The following is a 23,787-nucleotide window of genomic DNA, read 5'->3' as shown; positions in this document are numbered from 1 at the left end:
CAGCTCACACTCACACCTCCCTAACACACCACAGCTCACACTCACACCTCCCTAACACACCACAGCTCACACTCACACCTCCCAAACACACAACCACAGCTCACACTCACACCTCCGTAACACACCTCACACTCACACCTCCCTAACACACCACAGCTCACACTCACACCTCCCTAACACACAACCACAGCTCACACTCACACCTCCCTAACACAACCACAGCTCACACTCACACCTCCCTAACACACAACCACAGCTCACACTCACACATCCTGTCCTGCACTCCTGCAGTCCTCCCTAATATACATATCCTGGTTGTTAAGACTAATGTTCTGACAGCATGCACCTTGCAGAGCTCTGATTGGTCCTTATTGTCTTTAATTTTGCATGTCATTATTTTCATTTAATCCATTCCAGTGGCAGCGTGTTTAGCCTCGTAGCTGCTTGTCTCGTAAAGAGGGTGTGTTGAGGTCTTGTCTGGTAAGGAGGGTGTGTTGAGGTCTTGTCTGGTAAGGAGGGTGTGTTGAGGTCTTGTCTGGTAAGGAGGGTGTGTTGAGGTCTTGTCTGGTAAGGAGGGTGTGTTGAGGTCTTGTCTGGTAAAGAGGGTGTGTTGAGGTCTTGTCTGGTAAAGAGGGTGTGTTGAGGTCTTGTCTGGTAAAGAGGTTGTGTTGAGGTCTTGTCTGGTAAGGAGGGTGTGTTGAGGTCTTGTCTGGTAAGGAGGGTGTGTTGAGGTCTTGTCTGGTAAGGAGGGTGTGTTGAGGTCTTGTCTGGTAAGGAGGGTGTGTTGAGGTCTTGTCTGGTAAGGAGGGTGTGTTGAGGTCTTGTCTGGTAAAGAGGGTGTGTTGAGGTCTTGTCTGGTAAAGAGGGTGTGTTGAGGTCTTGTCTGGTAAAGAGGGTGTGTTGAGGTCTTGTCTGGTAAGGAGGGTGTGTTGAGGTCTTGTCACAGGGGCTGACTGTAGAACCAGCACCATGGTTCTCCTACATCCAGGGAACTGGAGTCTTGACACTAGTATCCCCTGATCTATACTAATGTTAACAGAGCTTTCCTAATGGCTGGATTCACACCTTAAAGCAATAGAAGGAACAGACATGTTCCTTTAGTTTGAATGGGCTCCTACAGTTTCTTTGCAGTAGGTGAACATTGTGCTGTTTCCTTCTGTCCAGGACGCCAAGCCTCTGGAGGTTTACAGCATAGAGTTCATGGTGGACAGTGGGCAGCTGGGCTTTCTGGGTAAGTGACCTCCAGCCGTGCACGACTGTCAAAGCACCGCTGGGCCTGGATTGACTTGGATTGCTTATAAAACACTGACCCTGACCATATCAGTTCCAGCGTAAAAATGCCTGTTTTTATTTTCATCCAGTGTCTGACCGTGACAAAAACCTGCTAGTGTACATGTATCTCCCAGAAGGTACGTTTTCTCTAATCACTGTCAAGATTGTTGTTACCTGGTGCTGTGTGTGTGCTATTAATTGCCGCATGTGTGACCTGTGCTCTGCTGTTAGCTGTGCTGACAGTGAGCTGTTAACTGTGCTGACTGAGCTGTGCTCTGCTGGGTTGTAGCTAAGGAGAGCTTCGGGGGCATGCGACTGCTGCGGAGGGCAGACTTCAACGTGGGTGCCCACGTGAACACCTTCTGGAGGATGCCCTGCCGCGGCATTCTGGACCCCGCCAGCAAGAAGGCACTCACCTGGGACAACAAGCACATCACCTGGTTTGGTGGGTTTGAGACACACACCCACACTCCGGGTCTGCTCTCCGATACAGCAGCTAATCCCTTCCCTCTCTCCCTCCGTCATGTAGCCACTCTGGATGGTGGGATCGGTTTGCTGCTGCCCATGCCGGAGAAGACGTACCGCAGGCTGCTGATGTTACAGAACGCCCTCACCACCATGCTGCCCCACCATGCCGGCCTCAACCCCAAGGCCTTCAGGTATCACTTATTTACTGTCTCACAATGGTTAGAGGTGGTTGAGGCGCTGTGGTAACCATGTGTGTGTGTGTCAGAATGCTGCACGCCGACCGGCGCACGCTCCAGAACGCGGTGCGGAACATTCTGGATGGAGAGCTGCTGAATAAGTACCTGTACCTGAGCACGATGGAGCGCAGTGAGCTGGCCAAGAAGATCGGCACCACCTCCGACATAGTGAGTCCACGCCTGCTCCACCCAGACCTCTTACCAACAGGGATGGCTGAGTGTCGGGGTGGAGGGCCCCGTCCGCAGTTTAATGATGCCACACCCATGATTTGGTATTCATTGAGTTTATTTTTTGCAGTTGAAATACATATAAGATAACGTGGGCTTGTACTGATGTTGGGAAGCTACTCGTACCTCGGGTATAGGAGTGTGCACTTTCTGAAAGAGTCTCAGCCCTAGTGTGACTGGAAGATCAAAAACGAGACCTTCTGTTCTCCATTACAGATTTTGGAAGACCTGCTAGAGATTGACAGAGTAACCGCCCACTTCTGATGTTGCCTCGCCCCCATTGATGACCTCACCAGCTGACCTCTCCCAGGGTTGCTACTGAGCGATGGGAGGGTCGTGTTTTGTTTGTTTGTTGTTGTTTTGTTAATGTTAAATAGGCATGACAGTAAAAAGGACATTTTCCATAGACTGTTCGAATATTTTGTATGGCAAATAAGGAAAAAATAAAAACCTTTGGCTAAGTTTCAGTCTCTGTCCCTGTATATGTATTAAATGTTTGTACATGCTCTGCCACTGTCAATACCCTCACTGTCGGAGGGGAATAACCGATCTCAACCACGAAGATACAAAACAGTCTTAATCTTTTCAGTCTGTAAAGCTGGAGGGAACATAGTGCCAAATATTAGTGATGGTTTAATAATATTAACATATAATAAACATCCAGAACCACGTGTGTGGAAAACAATGAGCAGACTGGGCCAATCACAGCTGTATTTGGTGAACAGATATGAGGACTTTTCTCCTATGTGGTATAATGGAGTTCACCCCTGTACCTGATGAAACCACTTCATTCAAATCTGCCTTTTAGCAGCAGGATGTGATAAATGTATTACAATACAAATAAAATACAGGCTTTCTAAATGTGACAGTCATGGAAAGAAGAATACACGATAAAACATTTCACCATCAATTCAGACCATTCAGTTTCCATGTTTTACCTCAGTGCATGAGAAAAGAATACACTTAGATTACCAGGACCGTTTAGATCTCATCATCTCTAAAAACTACCATCTTGTACTTCTAGCAGGCCTATCGGCACTTAGTCATTCGCTTACATGAACTGTACATACCTGGTTGTATCTGATTTGGCTCTACAGACCAGAAGGCAGCTGCACAGTGAACCGGTTGTTGACACTACACTGTATAATGCGATGTGGTCAGCACTTTGAATTGGCATCAAAAATGACACACGAACTTCATGATAGTTATTCATTTGCATTGCAAGTAACCGAGACAATAAATAGTTAATTGCAGATCCGGTGTCTCATCGGTGTCTTGGAAGTTACTTTCTGATCCATGGTTCTTTAAAAATAAATAGTTAAAACCCAAGAGCCCGTGAGACCACTCGGAGGGAAGATGTGTTTGGTCCCTACCGTGGTGGTACACTGTTCCACTGCTCAAGTTGCCAAGTTCTGACCACCCCTACCATCACACACACTTTATTACCACCTAACATTCACAACATTGATTCAACTCGGTTACCAATCAACTCTCTAACTGGTCCTGGAGTGTTAAAGCACTGAAATGTGTCTCCAGGACTGGGGACTGCTGCACTAGATCACTGGATCCTCTGAATCCACTATACTTCAATGTAACCAATTATAGGTATACGATCTCCCATGACCATACACGAGTCAGGCCGGGTTTCATGGGAACAATGCCATACATAGTCGAGGCTCAGTCAGTGTGGCGTTTGTCCTGCGCACACGGAGCCTCTTCAGGTGAGGTGTGTGGCAGTGGCGCCCCCTGCTGGGGGCTCCTCAAGGCAGCGCGGTTACTTCAGGTACTGATAGACGTCCTGGTCCAGAGGAATGACGCCGCAGTAGGAGAGCAGCCGGAGCAGAGAACGTGTGAGATTCATCAGCAGCATCTCAGACCTGCACACGCAACACGCACACGGAACACGCACAGCTCAACACGCACAGCTCAACACTACGGCTAACGTTTGTCAGCACTATTAGGAGGTAGCGTAATTACCGTAAGGCACATTCGAACTTCAGGCTCTCCCAGAAAGTCCAGGCCCAGCGGAAGAGTCTGAGGCGGGGCAGAAGGTGGGCGTCGTCGGCTCGGGTTTTACCCCAGCCCCGTACGGCACTGCCAAAACACGTACCAAGCAGAAGGACAAGCTGATCAGATGTAACAATACAGCAACTTCTACTTATTCATCACTTTAAAAAAACTTGAAAAACAATACAAGAGAATTGCGTGAAGAATAAGAATCTTCGTATTGTTAAAAATTTATATTTGTGCTAAAGATTACATTCTTTCCAAACTGATTGATGGGTTCATTGCGCAGGTCTGACATTTATACAAGAGGCTGAGTGGAACAAATAAAACTCAAGTGTTGTAGAGAGCTACGCCAAACACCTCCAGACTCAAAACTCACATTACGGTTAAGAACATTCCCCACTCCAACAGCCTGCGCTGGGTTCACTGATTACTGTCCAGCCCCTTTGTACATTTTCCAAAATTACAGCCCAACATTTATTTAGTCATTTTGTTGATTTGTTTATGTTTTTTTTTTTTACTTTAATTAACTGAAGACCATTTTTCCACTTCACAAGAAACCTGCAGCTCCCTTCACCCTGTCCAAGGCAGAATGAATAATTTCCCACCCGCCGGTTCTGGCCCCGCCCCCTCACCTCCGGGCCATGAGGAAGTAGCGGTCCACCGTTGCTCCCAGCACGTTGTTGATGCTGCGGACCGTGTTGATGTTGCGGAAGACGAGCAGCATGGGGCGTGGCAGGGACTTCAGCACCCGCATGATGCTGTCGAAACGCTGCGTCGCCATGGTGCGCATGTACGACGTCTCCTCGCCGCTCAGCACGTTGCCCAGGCCCAGCTGCCGCATGTTGATTGGCCGCTGCAGGAGCATCTCGCAGAACAGGAAGTAGTCTGAGGCAGACAGCCAGAGAGGAAGAGGGTGAGTTCCAAACTGGATCCCTATGCCCTACAGAGTGCATGGCAGGTTAGCCTTAACCTCATTTTATGGCCTTAATAAAAGTTTGCAAAATGTTTTATGCAAAAAGGCAAGCCACTGGTTTATCTCAGAGTTAATGGTTAACACAGTGAAGTGAAGCTGACCTTTGACCCCAAGGTCATTAGCGTATCTCTTCATGGCTTCATCATCCCTCAGGATTATGGAACGCCACAGCTGGCACAGAGCCACCCTGTCACTAAAACAATCAACAAAGATCAACTTACAGGCAAATCTGATACGACAAACTACCAGATGTTTACTCCCGATGCATTAGTCATATCTGCTTCTAAAGGACCACACGGATTGGCTCTTACCTTTTGCTGAGGCGCTCATAGAGTCCGTGGTCCAGCAGAACTAATTCGGCCTTATTATCCGGACCCTTCCGCACCAGTACTGGAATAAAGCCCAACATAATGCTCCAACAGCCCGTGACGGAGGCACAGAACAGCAACCACACCCGACCTCCAGCAGGGGCTCATCCAGGCAGCCAACGTGGGCTCTGACCAGCGCAGCCAGCACATAGCATTTCCCCCGCTGAGCAACGCTAACTCCTACGGAGGCCACGACTGTGTGCATCACACGATTCACGAGCCAGATGGGCAATCCCGCCTGCGTGCAGGATCACACCCTTCCCCTCACCTGCGTGTTCACGCTGGGCTTATACGATATGTTCACATCCCCCGTCCAAATGGTCGAGGAGGTGGGGTCACCACAATATATGACTCAGATGTAGGCATTTCTCAAAAATCCGGCCTCAAGTTTAATTCTTTTGAACATCTCATCCTCACTGTATCAAATGTACCAACCAACAAAGCGTCACAGTCGTTAATTACCATTTACCCCCCTGGTTCATACTCTGAGTTCTTGCAGGAGTTTTCAGACTTCCTGTCTCATGTAGTGCTATCAGCCGATAAGGTGATTATAGTTGGTGATTTATATAGTTGGTGACATCCATTTTGAAAATCTGTATGACTCTTTTAGCATAAAACTTTCAAGCAATTCTTGATTCAGTGGGTATCACTCAGAATGTGGTGGGTCCTACACATAATTGTAGTCATACTTTAGACTTGGTCTTATCGTTTGGTATTAACATATCCAGTTTAGCAGTACTTCCTCAGGGCGAGGGCCGTTTCTGACCACAGACTCATAACGTACGAGTTGCGTTTGAACCATGGCATTCAACTGCCGTCCCGCTACCAAATTAAACAAACTATAACACCCAGTACCATAGCCGCTCTCACTAGTATATTTTACTGGGTCTGACAAACATTGATCCACCTGTAGCTCCGGAAGGACTAGAACGTTTTACCGTGCACGTCGAGACTTATCTTCGTACAGCTTTAGACAAGGTTGCACCATTGCGATCAATTCACAAATCAATTCACTAATCCCACTTGAGCAGGGGTCTCCAACACGTCGCTCGCGTGTTATACAACAGTTAGTTCACAATCCGACTGGTTGAGAAGTGTTCTAACCCAGCAGATATGTGTGATAACAGCACGGTATTCTCATTCCGCTTAGCAACTGACACTCGCACACGCAACTTGGCATCCAAGAAGTAGCTCCCAGTTTCAAAAAGGTTGGCGACCCCTGCACTAGAGTGTAGCAGTAACAATTTAATGAAATTCTTTAATGATAAGATTGATAAAATTAGGGAAAAAATTTGTCACGCTATCTCAGAGACTGTCAACATGCCTTGACAGCTGTCTGGTCAGCTCTGATGCCGTACCAACCCATCTACTTAAAGAATTACTGCACAGCAATGTAGAACCTTTGCTTACCATAATTAACTATTCTCTGAGCCTGGGCTACATTCCAAGTTACTTTAAACTTGCAGTCATCAAGCCGCTAATTAAAAAACCATGCAAAATTTTTGAGAAAGTAGTTTCTTCACAACTCTCTTCCTTCTTATAGACAGAACATTTCAGTTATTTCAGTCTGGATTTAGACCCCATCACAGCACTGAAACGGTACTGACTAAAGTACTGAATGATCTCTTAACATCCTCTGATAAAGGACAAGTTTCTTTTCTCATACTGCTAGACCTCAGTGCTGCTTTTGACACCATTGATCATAATATTCTACTAAATAGGCTGGAGAAACTCATTGGCATAAGAGGTCAAGCACTCTCCTGGTTCAGGTCCTACCTGACAGATCGTTACCAATTTGTACTAGTAAATAAATTCTCAGAGCATTCTAAGGTAAAATATGGTGTCCCACAAGGATCTGTACTGGGCTCCAAATTATTCTCAATATATATGCTACCACTGGGCACCATCATTCGTAGGCATGGTATTCGCTTCCATTGCTACGCAGATGATACTCAGTTGTATATATCTTCCAATCCGGATGATATCACTACAACTCTCAAGATTGAGAACTGCATCCAGGACATTAAAAACTGGATGGCGTCTAATTTTCTTCAACAAAATTCTGATATGACTGAGGTGCTGATTCTTGGGCCCAGACTAAATGTTTTTTCAAAAACACCTAAATTTACCGAAAAAAGCTTAGGTGTCAGTATTGATTCGGATCATTCATCACTCCATCCATCACCGCAAACCACAAAAATGTAGCAGTGTGTCGCCCCATTTGTGCAGGTGAGCGGGGACCAGCTGGGGAGCCGCATAAAACCAGGCAAAGAGCCACATACGGCTCGTGAGCCGCGGGTTGGCCACTCCTGCTCTAAACAGTCCATAAAGAAGCTACAACTTGTACAAAATGCTGCAGCTAGAATCCTAACTAAGGCTAAAATTTTTTATCATATTACTCCCACTCTTGCAGCATTACACTGGCTTTCGAACTGAATTTAAAATTCTTCTGTTAACCTATAAGGCGTTAAATGGTCTTGCCCCACAATCTGACATTGCTTACTACAACCCATCTCGCCCTTTGCGCTCCCAAAACGTAGGATTTCTCTTAGTTCCAAAAATTTGTAAGACTACAGCCGGAGGCAGAGCTTTCACCTTTAAAGCCCCCCAATTATGGAATAGCCTTCCAGCTCCAATCCGAGATTCTGACACAGTTCCAATCTTTAAATCTAGACTTAAGATTTAAATCAAGCCTTCAGTTAATATTCCCCTTGTAAGGTGTAGGGGCTTGGGGGCCCCCAGACGTTGAGATTTCTGGTGATCTGAGATGTTGATGCTGTCATCCAGCTGTGTCATGGCATCACTCTATTTGTGACTATGACTTGACTGGAAAGCAATGTCTCAGTGAGCCCTCATGACTGTGGTCACCTCTGAACCCCTCCCTTTAGTTATGCTGCTATAGATTAGCCTGCCAGAGCCACATGCTAATCACTGGCATATGAGCTATATATGTTTAAATCTATGGTGGTTTGAATTGATGTCCACACACTCAGTCTGTATTGTCTATCTTTTTGCATGCTTCTACCCAAGTCGATTGCATGCAAGTACCTACAAGCACCTGGGAGATGGTCTGGATTGCCAGTGGATATACTGATGGTGGGGTTGGATGTGCCATTGCCACAAGAGGATGTGCTGATTCTAGCTCCTACTTGAGGCTCACCATCTGCACCAAAAGGGACTGTGACTACTTGGCCGGGGAACAAGAATCATAACTTTAACTGGTAGAACCACCTTTTGTCCACAAATACAGACTTGTGCAAACAAGCCGCCCAATGGAGGATGGGTTCCCTTTTGAACCTGGACCCATACGATTGTAAAGCTGCTTTGTGACAACATGCGTTGTAAAAAGCGCTATATAAATAAATTTGACCTTGACTTCCACCTGTCCCCTGACAGACCTGGACGCCCAAACGACTCACGGAAGGTGTGAATTACATCGGCGGAGCTCCCGAAGACTGAGAGCTGGATCTTTGGTCTGGTGGTCAGAGCACACGTTTGCTGCCTGGACAGCTCAGGTTCGTGCGCGCGCGCACGCACACACACACACACACACACACACACACACACACACACACACACACACACACACACACACACACACACACACACACACACACACACACACACACACACACACACACACACACACACACACACACCTTTACCCTACCGTTTCCAGGATGGGGGTCTGCGTGTATGAAGCCTGTATAGAACAGCTGTTCTGCAAAGGTGCGGATGAGTTTGTCGGCCGTCTGAAAGCAGCAGTGAGAGGCGATGTTATGACCTCCCGCACAACAGCATCAGCTCCCTGCACCAGCACTGAGCTCCTGATACTCACGTCCTTCAGGCTCAGGCCCTGCCTCTGAATCGCCTCCACGTTGTTGATCTTGCAGCCTTCACAGAACTGGGCCGTAAGCACTCTCTACGACGGGAGGGCAGGGGAGCGTGAGCTGGCCAGTTGGCCAGGAGTCCAGAAACCAAATTCCAAATCACAGATTAACAATACCAGTCTGGCCATGGAAAAACCACACAAACCAAACTACACACCCCATCCCCAACCAATCCAATACATATGAAGCCAGCCATCACCCCAAACATTTGTTGGGCATTATGTACTGTGTGCGCATGTGTATGAAGGCTGCAGCAAACCCTCCAGCTGGGCGTTAAGGTTTAAAGTTCTCGAGTTGTGTTACCTTGCTAGTTTGCTCCCAGAAAACTTTGGGTATGACGACGAATCTGAAGTGCTTGAGCTCGTCGGCACACCGCTCAGAGTTCCTCGCCTCGTTCTCAAAGTCCAGCTCCTGGGCCAGAGTCCCTTTCAGGTCCTGAGAACCGCAGCAGAAGGTATGAAAGTCGAAGCCACAAACCCTTTTCACGCAGTGTGTCTGAAAGCATCTCTGGCTGACGACGTCCGTGACGTCTGGGACGGTTCGACATTGGCGTCACGAGTCCAGGGGGCATCAGCTTTGCACGTCCCTTTAAAGGAAACGAATGTGCCACCATTTCAACAGCTGGTTTGTACCATTAGCTGTCGGGTAAAAACCAGGTGAGTAAACCACGACTGAGTTAGCGTATGATGTAATTAGCTAATCATCTGCTCCTGTAAACAGGTGCTCACTCTTCTCACGTTAACTACTCTACCATCTCCAAATAATACACAATGACAATAAGGCATTGAAATGTCCTGCAACCTCTGGCCTCGACCACTAAGAGGGACTCTCAAAATTTAAAGCAGAAATATAGTTCAGTAATATGAGCAGCATCTGTATTTGAGCAACACACGGACCTTTAGGACCCAGCGGAAGCCGAAGCTGGGGTGCATGAGCTTCACTATGTCCAGCAGCAGCTCCAGTGTCCTGATGTCCCCATCGAAACGATCCCTGAGGTCGATGTACTGCACCTTCACGGCCACGGCCGTCCCATCGGCGAGCTCGGCTCTGTGGACCTGGGCCAGGCTGGCTGCAGCAACTGGCTTGTAGTCGAACCTCTTGAACATTTTATCTGGCGTGGTGTTGAAGTCCTCCAGGAACAAAGCGTCCACCTAGTTCAGACGCAGGTCAGACAGTGCACACGTGAACAGGCGGACAACCCCGTCTGCGAACACTGTCACAAAGCGCCTCTACATACAGCCCCGCCTGAATCTATAATGAGCAGTGAGGAGCTTTCAGAGGACCCAGACTCAAAAGTGGGCCCTCTACTGGGCAAAGCTGGACAGTGCTTCCTGAATTTGGAATTTCTATTTAAATGAACAGGAGAGGAAAGGAGTCATCATTTGTTTGTTTGTTTGTTATTTTTCGTGCATTTTGTTCTATATTTTCGAGCAATTCAATGCTAATTAAATTCCTTAGTTTTCATGAGCAAAGGCCAACAGGTATGGAGCTATTGATGTGAATGATAAGTCATTGCTACGACTGTGATGTAGCGCACCCAATCACTGGCCAGCTAATAATGTAGCTGAATGACGTAGCTGCACCACAATGAGCAAAACGTCCCTGGCCACAACGGCAGCAGGTGGGCACTCCTGAGAGGGGCGGGTAGTGTCGCTGAAATTTGAACGCTATTGGTGAGCAAGAACAGTCAACAGCATTTGGGTATTGTATCAAAGTATAAAATTTATTAAAGTCAAAAGACAGAAAAATAGAAAGATGGATCGATCCAGAGATCTGTTACACACACTCAAGAGCGTCTGCAAGAGAAAGCTGCCCCGTTCTCACAGACCATAGTTCTTATACTATTTTGCTACATGACTACATCATACTTCCATGACATGAGTTACGCATGTTAGGTCTCATTGGTGGCCCACATGAGGTGAGGTGATGGGGTGAGGTATCACCCCTCCCCTGCCAGGGTCAGTGAGTCATGGCCTCTTTGATCCTCCGGTCTACCAGATATACTACTCTGACGCAGCTGATCCTTATCTACAGGCCCGAGCGCTCACACACTCAATTTACAACTACAGATAGATAGAAAAAGAAAGAGAGAGAGAGAAAGAGCGCCTACAAGCACATAAGGCATGCAATGATCAACGTGTAATAGGCCTGACACATGTTCAATATGCCTTAATAAAGTGATATCCATTCTACTCAATACCAAGAGTGATAAATACATATATGTATACTGAAGAATATGATTCTAGAGAGACCAAAACAGAGTGCTGCCGTGACAGTAGTGTCGTACCTCTCTGTACCTGCGGTCCAGGGCCTTGTCCTCGAGCACCTGGAGCGTGCGTGTGTACTCTGGGGGCAACAGGTGGTTGAAGGCACAGAGGCCCTGGCCCAGCTTGATGTAGAGGCCGCCGTTTCGCAAGGCCCCCGCCACCATGCTGTCGGCCGCTCTCTGGTGGCACGCAGACATGGCCGCCGTGTGTTCTGGAGCGCTCTGGACACGGGCGACGCAGAAGGAGAGCGGGTCGTGAGGAAGAGGAACGCCATTCCGGCCACGGACAATTCAAACGTTTATTTAGGTGCAGGCTCAACAGTGGTGAGGAGATTCATCAATTTCAAACCTACTTCATCCACGCCACGCAGAACAATGTTGGAGGTCCACCAGTAATCAACTGATATCAGGAATCCAACATAGACAGACCTATTGAGAGATTAATAAAAATTATGTTTTTGCTAGTGTATATGACATTCGCCTCTTGACCTCACATTAAACATTACATACCATTAAAAAATGAACTACTGAAAGCCTCCTTGTAAATCATTGTCAAAAATATGTTGACTTTTTAAACACGCTACAGATAGAGGACGAATGTAAACAGGGCACTGCCTGGTGCGTGAGAACTCACTCAAATAAACAGCTTGATGTCCAGTTTACAAATGACATGTTTAATCATAATGTTGCCAATTTTACCATGTGGTCCACACAGACATGTATAAAGTATTAAAGACCCATACTTGAGTAAAATACAAGTACTCTATCAAAAAAGTGACTTGCGCGTCATGCCTTTCATAACATCACCAAAAGTGAACATTATTCACTAAAAGGTATGGTTTCCAGAAAGAGAGACGGCATTTACACAAATGCATGGGAAATATTATTTGAATAAGCATTATAGCCTTAGTCATGTGTCAATGACAATATGCTTACTGAATTGCTGTTCATTCATCTATATTTGGCTATATTTGGATAAAGGGCACAATAAACAAACACTAATAAAACCAGTGTTGAACCCCCCGCCCACCTGCTCCTCAATCCTGACACATTATCTGTGACCTCACAGTGGCGCTTCTCTCCAAGTCTCGGTGACACTCCCGGTGGGAGTGGCTAGGAGGATCCCGCCTCCTATTTACGAAGCTGGAGATGAAGCAGCCCTTACCTGCTGAAGCGGCCAACTCCCTCGCCAAAGATCCTCATCCGTCGCCTGTCCCGCGGCTCAGAGACGTAGTAGCGGAGGCCAGCCGCCAGAGGCACACCCACCAACACACCAGCCAACAAGCGCTTCAGCAGCCGGTGACTCCTCCCCTGTCTGGAGAAACGAAGCACAATGAACGTCTGACCCTTGGTGAAGAAGGTGAAGTAGCTTGGAAGTATGCAAAAGACCACCGTTTCTCGCTGTAAGACAATTACTCGAAAATACATCAAAACAGACAAACAGACATTTAAATACACTTTAAATGTTACTACGTTACTTTGCTCACTGTTAATGTACTTAAAAATATTCTACTGCACATGTAGTCTGACTCTGCCCCATCCAGACAGCGACAATAAACAACTTTTTTGTGTTAAAACACAAAAAATCATATCTTTCATAAAAACATTTTAAAAGATGTCCCGGCTTTTATATTTGAACAATTGTCAGTGAACTATAAGGGCAAAAAACACAGCAACCCCCCCCCCAATCATGAATAACCATAATGGAGGTAAACGTTCAATTAATCATTATCAGGGTATCTGCACATTTTTAAATCTCAAATTCAAAGACATTTTAAGACCTTTTTAATACCTCTCACAAGAAAAAATAATACCAGGGTTGCCAACTTTTCAAGATCGCTTGGAGTGAGATTTGAACCTGGAGGGGGTGGCGAGTGTAAATTTGGGGGGGGGGGGGGTGTAAGTTTGACGCGGCTCAGGGATTACGGCACATGCAGTGCCCTAGTGCCTGTACATTTAAATTGTAATGGTCCAATGAAGGCAATTTAAAAACCAAGACATTTCCTCGCTTAAAAAAAACCCCAGGACAGGACGTGAAATACGTCCCGGGAAATACGGACGTTTGGTCGCACTACACAGTAGACAAATCATTTTTGGCACTTACAGTTAAACTGCAGTTAGCAGCGAATGACTCGATATGCATATTACTATTACGAGTGCTATCATATCGCGTGTTTTTCAGATTTCATATGAGAATCCAGAGCTTTACAGCCCATTGTACCAAGTTTGAATGTTTTTCGGCAAGTTCACATCGCGCCTCATACGAATCACTGGAAGGTTTCAGCCAGCCACAATATTTTTCATCCTCCAGCCACTTCACTGAATGGACATTTACCCATGTCTGTATCGAAGCCTTGTATTGTTGTTCCCGCCGCAGCCCTCAAATAAGAAAAGCAGCTTGCTAGGCAGCTAAATCATTCATCTGCTGTTTCCACCTGTTAGGTGACGTACTACTGCAGGGGTGGCCAACCCGTCAGAGACCAAGAGCCACTTTTTTTTACTGTGTTACGGCAAAGAGCCACATCATACATGGACATGTAAATTGTTGACGGGTTGGGGGGGGGATTGTTGACCGGAAGAGGTGAGTGTAAATTGTTGACGGGGGGTGATGGACAAAAAATTAGTATTATATCGCGATCGATCGATCGCCAGTAGTTGGCCAATTAGTAACTTGTGTGAGTGTGTGAAGACAGTCAAATGCGTGTTTTCCACTACGCCGGTTTCAAAAGTGTTAGCGGCTCGCTGTGCTTGTAAACAATCTGTGCACCACGAAGGTGTAGCAGTGTGTCGCCCTCAGAGCTGATGAGGTGACCAGGCCACAGCACAGACCATTAGTGCAGGTGAGAGCATGGACCAGAAACCGTATATACAATACATATATAAAATAATAATATATATATACGGTCTCTGGCGCGGACCGGCTGGGGAGCCGCATGAAACCAGGCAAAGAGCCACAGGTTGGCCACTCCTTTACTACTGCCATTTAGCAGGCGGAGTATACAGCCGTTGCGAAAATGTTAATTATTGTGAGATATACATCAGTAAAATAAAACAGAAAAACTGAGCAACACACTTATTTAATGCCTCCCCTCCTAAAATTCCAGACATTTTTAGACCTTGAATAAGTAAAACTAAATTTTAAGACTTTTTAAGGACCCGCGGGTAACCTGATTATATTGATTTGAGTTCATCGCCTCTCATCTACCTCTCTGAGTACATAATCAGTCATTCACAGGCTAATAGCTTTGGTTGGCAGCAGTGGAATAGTGAAAGTGTGTGTACCCAAGGTGTGTGAGCATTTAATGACTTTCACCTAATCTTTGGAAAAGCAGCCCATGCGACCGCACATGAAGGCTGGGTCTGTCTTCAGAGGTGAACGGAGCTGCCACTGAGGACCTACCTGTGGGAACCGAATGACCTCTGGGGCAGACACTGGAGGTTGGAGGGAGGGTAACATCGCCGTAGCAGTGACAGGTGGAGACGGCAAACCCGCAGCTGAAAACACAAAGGAACCATGTCAAAATGCAAAATAATTTAGATTTCGCATGTAAGCATATTATGGTACAAGAATCTGAGGTCAGGTTTGGTCCTTGCCAAAATACTGATTCTTTTTCTGTGTGTTTAAAGTTGTTGTGCAGCTCAGAGTGTTTGTCCCTTAAACAGCCAAGGTCACTGTGGTACACAGTGAAGGGGGGGAGGAAACATGTAGTGAGAAAACAATAACAACTGCCTTCTTGTAAAAACATCAGTGATCACTGGTACATGTTTTGAAGCCCCTCAGAGGAGGTGAGCATTTCTTATCAAGGTCTCCAGCAAAAGCCCAGAGTGTTTTCATAAGCCGTCAGGATCGAGGGACAAAATGTCTGGACAGAGGAGGCTTCATTTGCACATACTGTTTCAGTGTCAGGGACAAACCCACAAGCAAGACCAAGCATTATTTACTGTTTTCAAGTTATGCCTGGATGACACAGATCCACAATTAGTAGAGCGTTATGAAACATCCTCCCTTATAAAGAAATAAAACAATTTATTAAGCCTGCAGTTAAACATCAACCATACCCTTTAGTTGAAGGACAATCTCTTGACTGAATTTGAGAACCGCATTCTTTAGGAAGACTCACTTATAACCATATCTGCGATAGGGTCTACGTCTTAGTGGAGTAACTCTTGTGAGAAGTTAACTGGATATAATCACTCCAGTACACGACATGTAGTGTGCTGGCGCATGTTTCTACTGGCACGTCCTGAATTGTTACAGTGAACTTAAACCACACACTCACGACTGATGTTAACACCTGTCTGGCTGGTTTAATACAGTGAACGGGCCGTTATCTAATGAGAATGTAAAGGTTACTTGTAGCCACGTAGCTGCGGCGGTACAACACAGCCACGCTTACGACGTGAAGTTAGTCCGCTAAAGAACAAACTACCGAATGAGGTTTTTACCGTCGGGAATGTTTGTCCTGGCATGTTCCTCGTCAACCGTCGTGGGGGTTTTTCCACCTTAACGACGTCTCGGTAAAACGCTATCGGGTCCTGCGACAGCTTCCTACCGGTTCTCCAAACCGCTTGGCCCGAAACCAACCGACACTGCTGCCCGCGGCCTGCGGAATGGCGGCGCCGCCCGTCTCGTCCCGCTCATGTCCAGCTCGCTGCCGCGCGACGGGTTTGAGCGCGCGGACGTCCTCACGCGCTCCGTCACCGTCTTCCTTCGTCTCGCGCCAGCTGGAGGCGGAGCCACGTTGGGGCAGGAAGTGACGTGACTCCAGCGTGGGGCCGGAAACATTGATCTATATTGTATAGTGATAGGCTGCAGAGACGGGTCTGACTGCAGACCTCCAGCTGGAGGCAGCTCCACGTTGGGGCAGGAAGTGACGTTACTCCAGCGTGGGGCCGGAAATGACAATAGTAAAATAGTAAGGTTCTCAAGAGTACCTCGCTGCAGCCAGTCCCATCTCAAGGTTTTCCTTACTTGTCTTGTGAGACGCATTTTGAATGAAGGTGAGTATCTTAAAATAGTTTATTTAAATAGTATATATTTTATTGAACTCTACAGCTTGAGTGAATAAAAGCTAAATAAAAAATAAAGCCTATTGAGACCTGTTTGTTAGCTAGGTAGGCTAGCTAATGTTTAGTAAATAGCTGCATTCCAGTGTTCTGGACTGTTTGAGTGCTCTATAGTCATAATCCATTTAGCTAGATTACTATTATATGAAATATTGGACCTCATCTGACCAGTAAAATTTAGTCTAGCTTAATAATGTAGTTAGTGTCGCCACTTTAGCTAGCATTGTCGCTAATCATTCAGTAAGTAAATTCTTATAAATGAAAAAAAATATTCTAAAAACAACAACTTTCATTTTTCAACAACATGGTCTTTTGTTTTATTTACATTTTACAGAGTAAACCTTTGATCAAAATATCTTCAGTTATTCAGCTTTTGTTAATATTTTCATGTCTTAATCATTTTAAGCTGGGCTATTATATTATTACAGAGCAACATATTTCAGCTAATAATTTTTTTAAAGTCATAGTGAAGTTTAAGACATACAACTTGTCATTTTGTAGGTGAATAAAGATACTGTAGCGAATCTGTCCGTGTTTATTAACGGTTGAGAATGCTCCGTGGTGTTTAGGGCATAAACAAGCATGTGATTGGTTGAAAGCACAGGGGGGCGGTGTTTAGGGCATAAACAAGCATGTGATTTGGGGAAAGCACAGGGGGGCAGGCTAGATAGCGCGGTTTGGGGGGGGGGTGGAGAAAATGGAAGAGAGAGTCGCTGTATGTTTTTGTGAGGTCAGTTCGGATGCTAGTTGAAGCCCAATAGTTTTGTTAGCTCGATAGCTTGTTAACAATAATCTTTGTAAGTTTACTTAATTAAGCGTCGACTGCAACGCCTTTCTGTCCCTCCTGTCAGTGCGTCTATTGAGGCGCTACGTTGGTGTCAGAAGTAAACAACCGGAGTACAGTCTCCACTCGGACCAGGCTCGCTAGCATTATCAACCAGCGAGATGACCGCACAGTGGGGCGAGCCTAACACGCTGCATATTAAAGAGGAGGAGATGGACGGCGAGTACGCTGGTGCTTCCTGGCTTGGGATGAGCTCTGAGTGTGCTTCAGAGCATGTCACTCACGTGAGAGAGACAGCTGCCGATGCTGGGTTCTGCTTGGTGAAGGAGGAGGACAGCGCATGCGTGAAACCTCGAGACGACGCAAGACCTAAGGTACATTTACATTTATGACATTTAGCAGACGCTCTTATCCAGAGCGACTTACAAAAGTGCTACATAGTTGCTTGGAATCTCCAAGGTAGTATAGATAGTCCTGAACACGAGGCACTCTAAGCTGGAAAAACCACTAGACGAAAGTCATATGATACCTAAAAATTATGCCAAGTCATTATTATACCTGAATATACACATCACCTAAGGAAAAAGACAGTAAGCAATTCCTATAACCCAATTATGCACAATACCTGAGAAAAAGACAGTAAGCAATTCCTGTAACCCAATTATGCACAATACCTGAGAAAAAGACAGTAAGCAATACCTATAACAAACACCTGAGCAAAGAGACGATGAAGCACAGCAGACAAAAGTATAATTATGTAAAGTGCACTTGAAAGAGGTGGGTCTTCAGTCGGCATCTGAAGACAGCAAGTGACTCCGATGTTCGGACACACAAGGGAAGTTCATTCCACCACCTTGGAGCCAGGACAGAGAAAAGTCTGGATGCTTGTCTCCCATGTGTCCTGGATGATGGAGGGTCAAGACGAGTCATACTTGAGGCACAGAGGGCTCTAGGTATGCTTCTGGGTTTTACCATGGCCATCAAGTAAGGAGGAGCTGGACCATTCTTTGCTTTGTAGGCCAGCACCAGGGTTTTATATTTGATGCGGGCAGCTACCGGAAGCCAGTGGAGGAAGCACAGCAAGGGAGTGACATGGCTGAACGTGGGAAGGTTGAAGACCAGCCGAGCTGCAGCGTTCTGGATCAGTTGCAGGGGTTTGATGGCATGCATAGGAAGACCAGCCAGGAGGGAGTTGCAGTAGTCCAGTCTTGAGATGACAAGGGACTGGACAAGGACCTGAGTGGCCTCCCTAGAGAGAAATGGCCGAATCCTCCGAATGTTGTGAAGGGCGAATCTGCATGATCGTGTTGTGTTAGCAACGTGGGCCGTGAAGGAGAGTTGATTGTCAACAACTACACCAAGGCTATGCGCTTCCATGGATGGAGTGATCACGGTGTTCTCGAATGAGATAGAAAGATCAAGATGAGGACTGGCTTTTCCAGGGATGTATCTCTGTCTTGCTTGGGTTAAGCTTTAGGTGGTGAGCTGCCATCCAAGAGGCAATGTCTTTTAGACATGCAGAGATTCGAGCTGAAACCTGTGTGTCAGAAGGTGGGAAGGAAAAGATGAGCTGGGTGTCATCCGCATAACCATAACCGAAGCCATGTGCAGAAATTGTCTCACCCAATGAGCGGGTATAAAGGGAAAAAAGACGTGGACCCAGCACTGAGCCTTGTGGAACACCGGTGGAGAGTTTGCATGGCGTGGATGTTGATCCACCCCATGTTACTTGGTAGGAACGTCCCTCCAGGTAGGATGCAAACCACGTCCATGCATTGCCAGTGATACCAAGGCCTGAAAGGATGGAGAGGAGGATCTCGTGATTGACTGTGTCAAAGGCCGCCGAAAGGTCAAGCAGAATCAGAACTGATGATAGTCCAGTTGCTCTAGCCGCATGGAGTTTCTCAGTTACTGCAATGAGTGCAGTTTCCATAGAATGTGCCGGCTTGAAGCCAGATTGATTGGGGTCCTGAAGCTGGTTCTGTGAGAGAAAGGAGGATAGCTGGTTGTGTACAGCCCGTTCAAGGATCTTAGAGAGGAATGAGAGGAGAGATACCGGTCTGTAGTTGCTGATGTTGGTGGCGTCAAGGTTGGGTTTCTTTAGGATTGGCACCACCCTAGCCGCCTTGAATGATGATGGCACAATTCCTGAAGATAAGGAGTTGTTGATGATGGTTGAGATGAATGGGAGGAGTTCGTGGGAGATTGTCTGGAGGAGTGTGGATGGGATGGGGTCCAGAGGGCATGTGGTGGGACTGCTGGATGTCAGCAGCTGAAGCACCATCTCAGCTGAGAGAGGAGAGAAGGAGGTTAGAGAAAAGGGAGGAGTAGGAGGGGACACAGTGGGCACAGGGACTAGGGAAAAGGTGCTGCGAATCGTATTGACCTTGTCTTCAAAGAAGGTGACAATCATCTGCAGTAAGAGAAGTGGGAGTTGGAGGGGGGAGGGTTTGAGGAGAGAAGAGAAGATTTTGAACATCTTGCGTGGATCTGATGTAGATGCCTCCAGCTTCTCTCTGTAGAATGATGTCTTGGCAGCAGTTAGGTCCATGGAGAATAGGGACAGGAGAGACTGGTAAACGTAGATGGCAACCATGGTAACCAGCTCAAAGTGAAAACTCCAAAATACTCTGGTAGAGCGGACTGGGAGGCTTTCCATGCCCAGTTTGAACTGCTAGCAAGGGCTGCGGGCTGGTCAGAGGACATGAAAGCACTTCAGCTGGCTCTGTGCCTTACTGAGGAGAGCCTCTATGTGCACTGGCCAACGACATTGAAACCCTAACTAGGAGGGCATATTCGCACATGGCTGCTGACATGTAAAGCGGGCTGGCCAGAGACCAGTTCATCCGTGCCATAACTCCTAGAGAGTTACGTATACAGACGCAACTGGCCCATCCTCGCACGCTGCAGGAGGCACTGGAGCTGGCCCTAGAGAGAGAAGCGGTGGGAGCAGCTGCAGACAGCTGCCACGCTGGCCCCATTGTGAGGACTGTGGTACAAGAGAGCTCAGGCCAAGAGAAACCGGCGTGGGCTGCTGAGTTAACGGAACTGATCCGTGCAGTGTCGCTGCAGTCACCACGCGGCGGGACTCGTCCGCGCCGGGGCCCTCCCATGTGCTGGGTGTGTGGTCAGGCCGGTCACATCAGCGTGCAGTGCCCTAGGCAAGTTGGTGGGCAGGGAAATGACACGGGGTCTGTATAAACAGGACGACGCAGACCTCTGCCTCTGTGTCCCATCTTCCTCTGCTGGATGGAGCCCAACAGAGGCGTCGGAGATCTCAACTCCACCCCGAGGGAGATGGCATCGCGGAGTGTGCACGGGTCGTGGGCTGGACGCACACGGGAAATTTCTGCCATGTTCCCATCAACCTGGCAGACCCTACAAAAGATAGCAGCAGCAGGTCTGAAGCTCCACCCAGACAAGTGCTGCTTTATGCGTCGAGAACTGGAGTTTCTGGGCCACAGGATTGGAAGAGAGGGCATAAGCACTATGGAGGAGAAGGTGCAGGTTGTGAAGGATTGGCCGACCCCCTCCAATCTGAGGGAACTAAAAAGCTTCATTGGCCTGGCATCCTATTACAGACGGTTTGTGCGTGGCTTTTCTTGCATAGCTGCGCCCCTGTTCCGCCTGCAGCGTAAGGGCAGTGATTTTGTCTGGACACCAGAGTGTGAACAGGCTTTCAGCTGTTTGAAGAGGGCCTTGACAGAGGCTCCCATTCTCATCCACTCAGACCCCAACTTGCCCTTTGTTCTAGATACAGATGCCAGCAATGTGAGGATGGGAGCGGTGCTGAGCCAGGTGGGTCAGGAGGGGAAGAAAGTGGTGGCTTATTTCAGTAAGACTTTCAATAAAGCTGAACGGCGCTATTGTGTCACACGCAGAGAGCGCCTCACTATTGTAAGAGCAATAAGCCACTTCAGGTACTATCTCTGCGGCCTACCGTTCACTGTTTCATATATTGTATATATTGCTGACATTAGAATGATAACGTTATAACATTTCAATAAAATAAATGTCCAATTAATCTTATTAATCACTCTATTTTAGATGCACCCTTCTATCTGTGATGCTGGTGTACAACTGAACATCGAAGAATGCAACACATGTTGCAGAAAACTGTTTCACTGTCCTCTCTGCCCAACCTTCAAACCAACAAGAAAGGGGAAGATCAACAGACATGTGGATGCCCATATGAAGAATGGGATAAAATACAAAGGTACGCAAAGATTATCTTTATTTTCAGTCATCATCCATGTTCTTTTAAATGTGCATACAGAGCCTATAGAAAGAATGTATATCCTACTGAAATCCTTGCCTTTTGCCACGTTATACCAAAATGTAAATAAATGTCTAACTTCCCAGATGGTTTTACACATTAAAATCTGAAAAATGATATCATTAGTAAAATACCTCTTTTAGATAAGTAATCAGCCCCTTAGAGTAAACATTATAAACTTTCTCAGGTTCAACCACCATCACCTTCCAAATCACACACCAGGCTAATTGACTCCACTACTAGTAGCACCAGGTTGGAAAGATGCTTTCAGGAGTTCTGTGATAGAGTTGTGGAAAGTTAGACGAAGGATAAAAAATATTGAATATGGTTATAATATGTAAATACAGCTGGAAAAGTAAGATATCATTTATTTTTTATTTTCAGGGTATAGTGTGTCTAAATATCTATATGGTGTGAATACTTTCTATAGACACTGTATTTAGATAATGCCATAACTGAATGGAATGTGTACTGGATAATCTACCCTGGAGGGGATTGTATACTATTTGAAAACCCTTTCTGCCACTTAGCTTATGTACACTATTCAAGATTAAGATTTCATAAATAATTTGATAAATTATTTTATGTTCATGTATCACAACCCTAAAATCTCTGCCCTTTTTCCATAGCCATTTTCTGAATTACATTTCACAAAACACATTTACCGTAATTATTTCTGGTTTTCAGAGATGTTTAATTTTATTCCCATCATGCTTTAAAATGTTTCTTTTTTTATCTTACAGACAAACATCTGTTAAAATGCAGATTATCATGCCGGACAGAGGGTCATTTTCACTGTCCTTTCTGCCAGAAGACAGTAATACGCCGGATTGATATGGAAAAACACTTGTGTTTGTGTCAGGTGTCTTTGAACACACTACCTTTATCTTCTCCAGCAAGGATCTCTTCTCTGTCTTCACACCAGGCTTTGAATGTACCTTCCCCATCCAATACCAAGCTTGCATCTGTGGTGCCTCCAGTGACCCCCCCTCCCTCTGCTCCTCTTTTAGTACATGTGGAACATTCATATGCAAGTCCACCTATAGCTCTTGTAACTGTTTCACATCTATCCACAGTACAATGTCCTCACTGCAGTCGCATTCTTCTGTTGACAAACATTTCTGAATCTGACTTTGGCTTTCGTTTTGTTTAATATTAGGTAGTGTAAGGGCGTACTCACACTAGGCACGGTTTGCTCGTTCCGTGCTGGGGCCCGGTTACCCCCCCTCCCCACTCCCCCTCTGGCCTGCACTCACACTGCCTTTATCAAGCCGGCCCGAGCACGCTTATGTCATCACCACGCCACTTTATTTGGAAAAAAGCATGCTCGCACAACACTATGGAGTTCCCGATTCTCTTTTTATTGTATTTTTGGAGTCGTTTTGGGAGTGCAAAAACACGGTGCAAGCAGATTTGTCGATCATTTAACACAACAATCCCTTTGCCATGACTGTTTAACGTGAGCATCGCATCACTGACGTCATGTTTGAGTTCCGGCAAAATGAACCAATCACACGAGGCAACAAGCGGGCCCGGGCACAGATAGCGCTCACACTAGAAGCGAACCGAGTCCACGCGAATCGTGCCCTGGCCGACCTCTTCAAGCAGGCCCGGGCACGGTTAACTGGGCCGGGCCCGGTTCAGGGAGATCACACTAGTCAAACGAACCGTGCTTCGGCAGGGAACCGGGCCCGGATCACAGACCCTAGTGTGAGTATACCCTAAGAGTGTCATACAATGGGCTTTTCCATTAACAAATAGCTGCTCAAGATATGCAGATTTCCTGAAAAACAAAAGTCTTAATGAATTGGCAAGGGCAACAAGGGTGTGTATGTGTGTGTGTGTGTGTGTATGTATATATATATATATATATATATATATATATATATATATATATATATACATACATACATATATATATACACACATACACTGCTCAAAAAAATAAA

The 23,787-nt window shown here is 46.4% G+C and overlaps 2 protein-coding genes and 1 long non-coding RNA gene across 4 annotated transcripts in view; 2 read left to right on the top strand and 1 right to left on the bottom strand.

Annotated features, from left to right (window-relative positions):
• cpsf1 (cleavage and polyadenylation specific factor 1) overlaps positions 1–2,671 on the top strand; it is a 19,879-nt gene extending 17,208 nt beyond the window's left edge. For both annotated transcript variants that reach the window (XM_077008316.1, XM_077008317.1), the window contains exons 33-38: positions 1,165–1,231; positions 1,362–1,409; positions 1,562–1,717; positions 1,802–1,931; positions 2,006–2,144; positions 2,421–2,671. In XM_077008316.1, the coding sequence (XP_076864431.1) occupies positions 1,165–1,231; positions 1,362–1,409; positions 1,562–1,717; positions 1,802–1,931; positions 2,006–2,144; positions 2,421–2,468 (588 nt within the window). In that variant the 3' untranslated portion in view covers positions 2,469–2,671. The remainder of the gene's footprint in view (positions 1–1,164; positions 1,232–1,361; positions 1,410–1,561; positions 1,718–1,801; positions 1,932–2,005; positions 2,145–2,420) is intronic.
• Positions 2,245–16,543, bottom strand: adck5 (aarF domain containing kinase 5). Its single transcript, XM_077008319.1, has 14 exons — positions 16,158–16,543; positions 15,112–15,206; positions 12,877–13,026; positions 12,065–12,140; positions 11,733–11,933; positions 10,342–10,596; positions 9,749–9,880; positions 9,394–9,477; positions 9,226–9,307; positions 5,499–5,577; positions 5,289–5,380; positions 4,847–5,099; positions 4,182–4,298; positions 2,245–4,081 (listed from the first exon to the last, which is right to left on the bottom strand). Exons 1-14 carry the CDS (start codon positions 16,179–16,181, stop codon positions 3,979–3,981), a joined length of 1,743 nt encoding a protein of 580 aa, XP_076864434.1. The 5' UTR covers positions 16,182–16,543; the 3' UTR covers positions 2,245–3,978.
• LOC143516612 (uncharacterized) lies at positions 16,512–23,787 on the top strand. Its single transcript, XR_013131746.1, has 4 exons — positions 16,512–16,712; positions 17,630–17,936; positions 21,610–21,778; positions 22,582–23,787. It is a non-coding gene; the product is annotated as an uncharacterized LOC143516612 (long non-coding RNA).

The sequence above is a fragment of the Brachyhypopomus gauderio genome, chromosome 6, assembly GCF_052324685.1.
Source record: "Brachyhypopomus gauderio isolate BG-103 chromosome 6, BGAUD_0.2, whole genome shotgun sequence".
Classification (NCBI taxonomy): Eukaryota; Metazoa; Chordata; class Actinopteri; order Gymnotiformes; family Hypopomidae; genus Brachyhypopomus; species Brachyhypopomus gauderio.
This window is presented reverse-complemented; position numbering and strand designations above follow the sequence as displayed.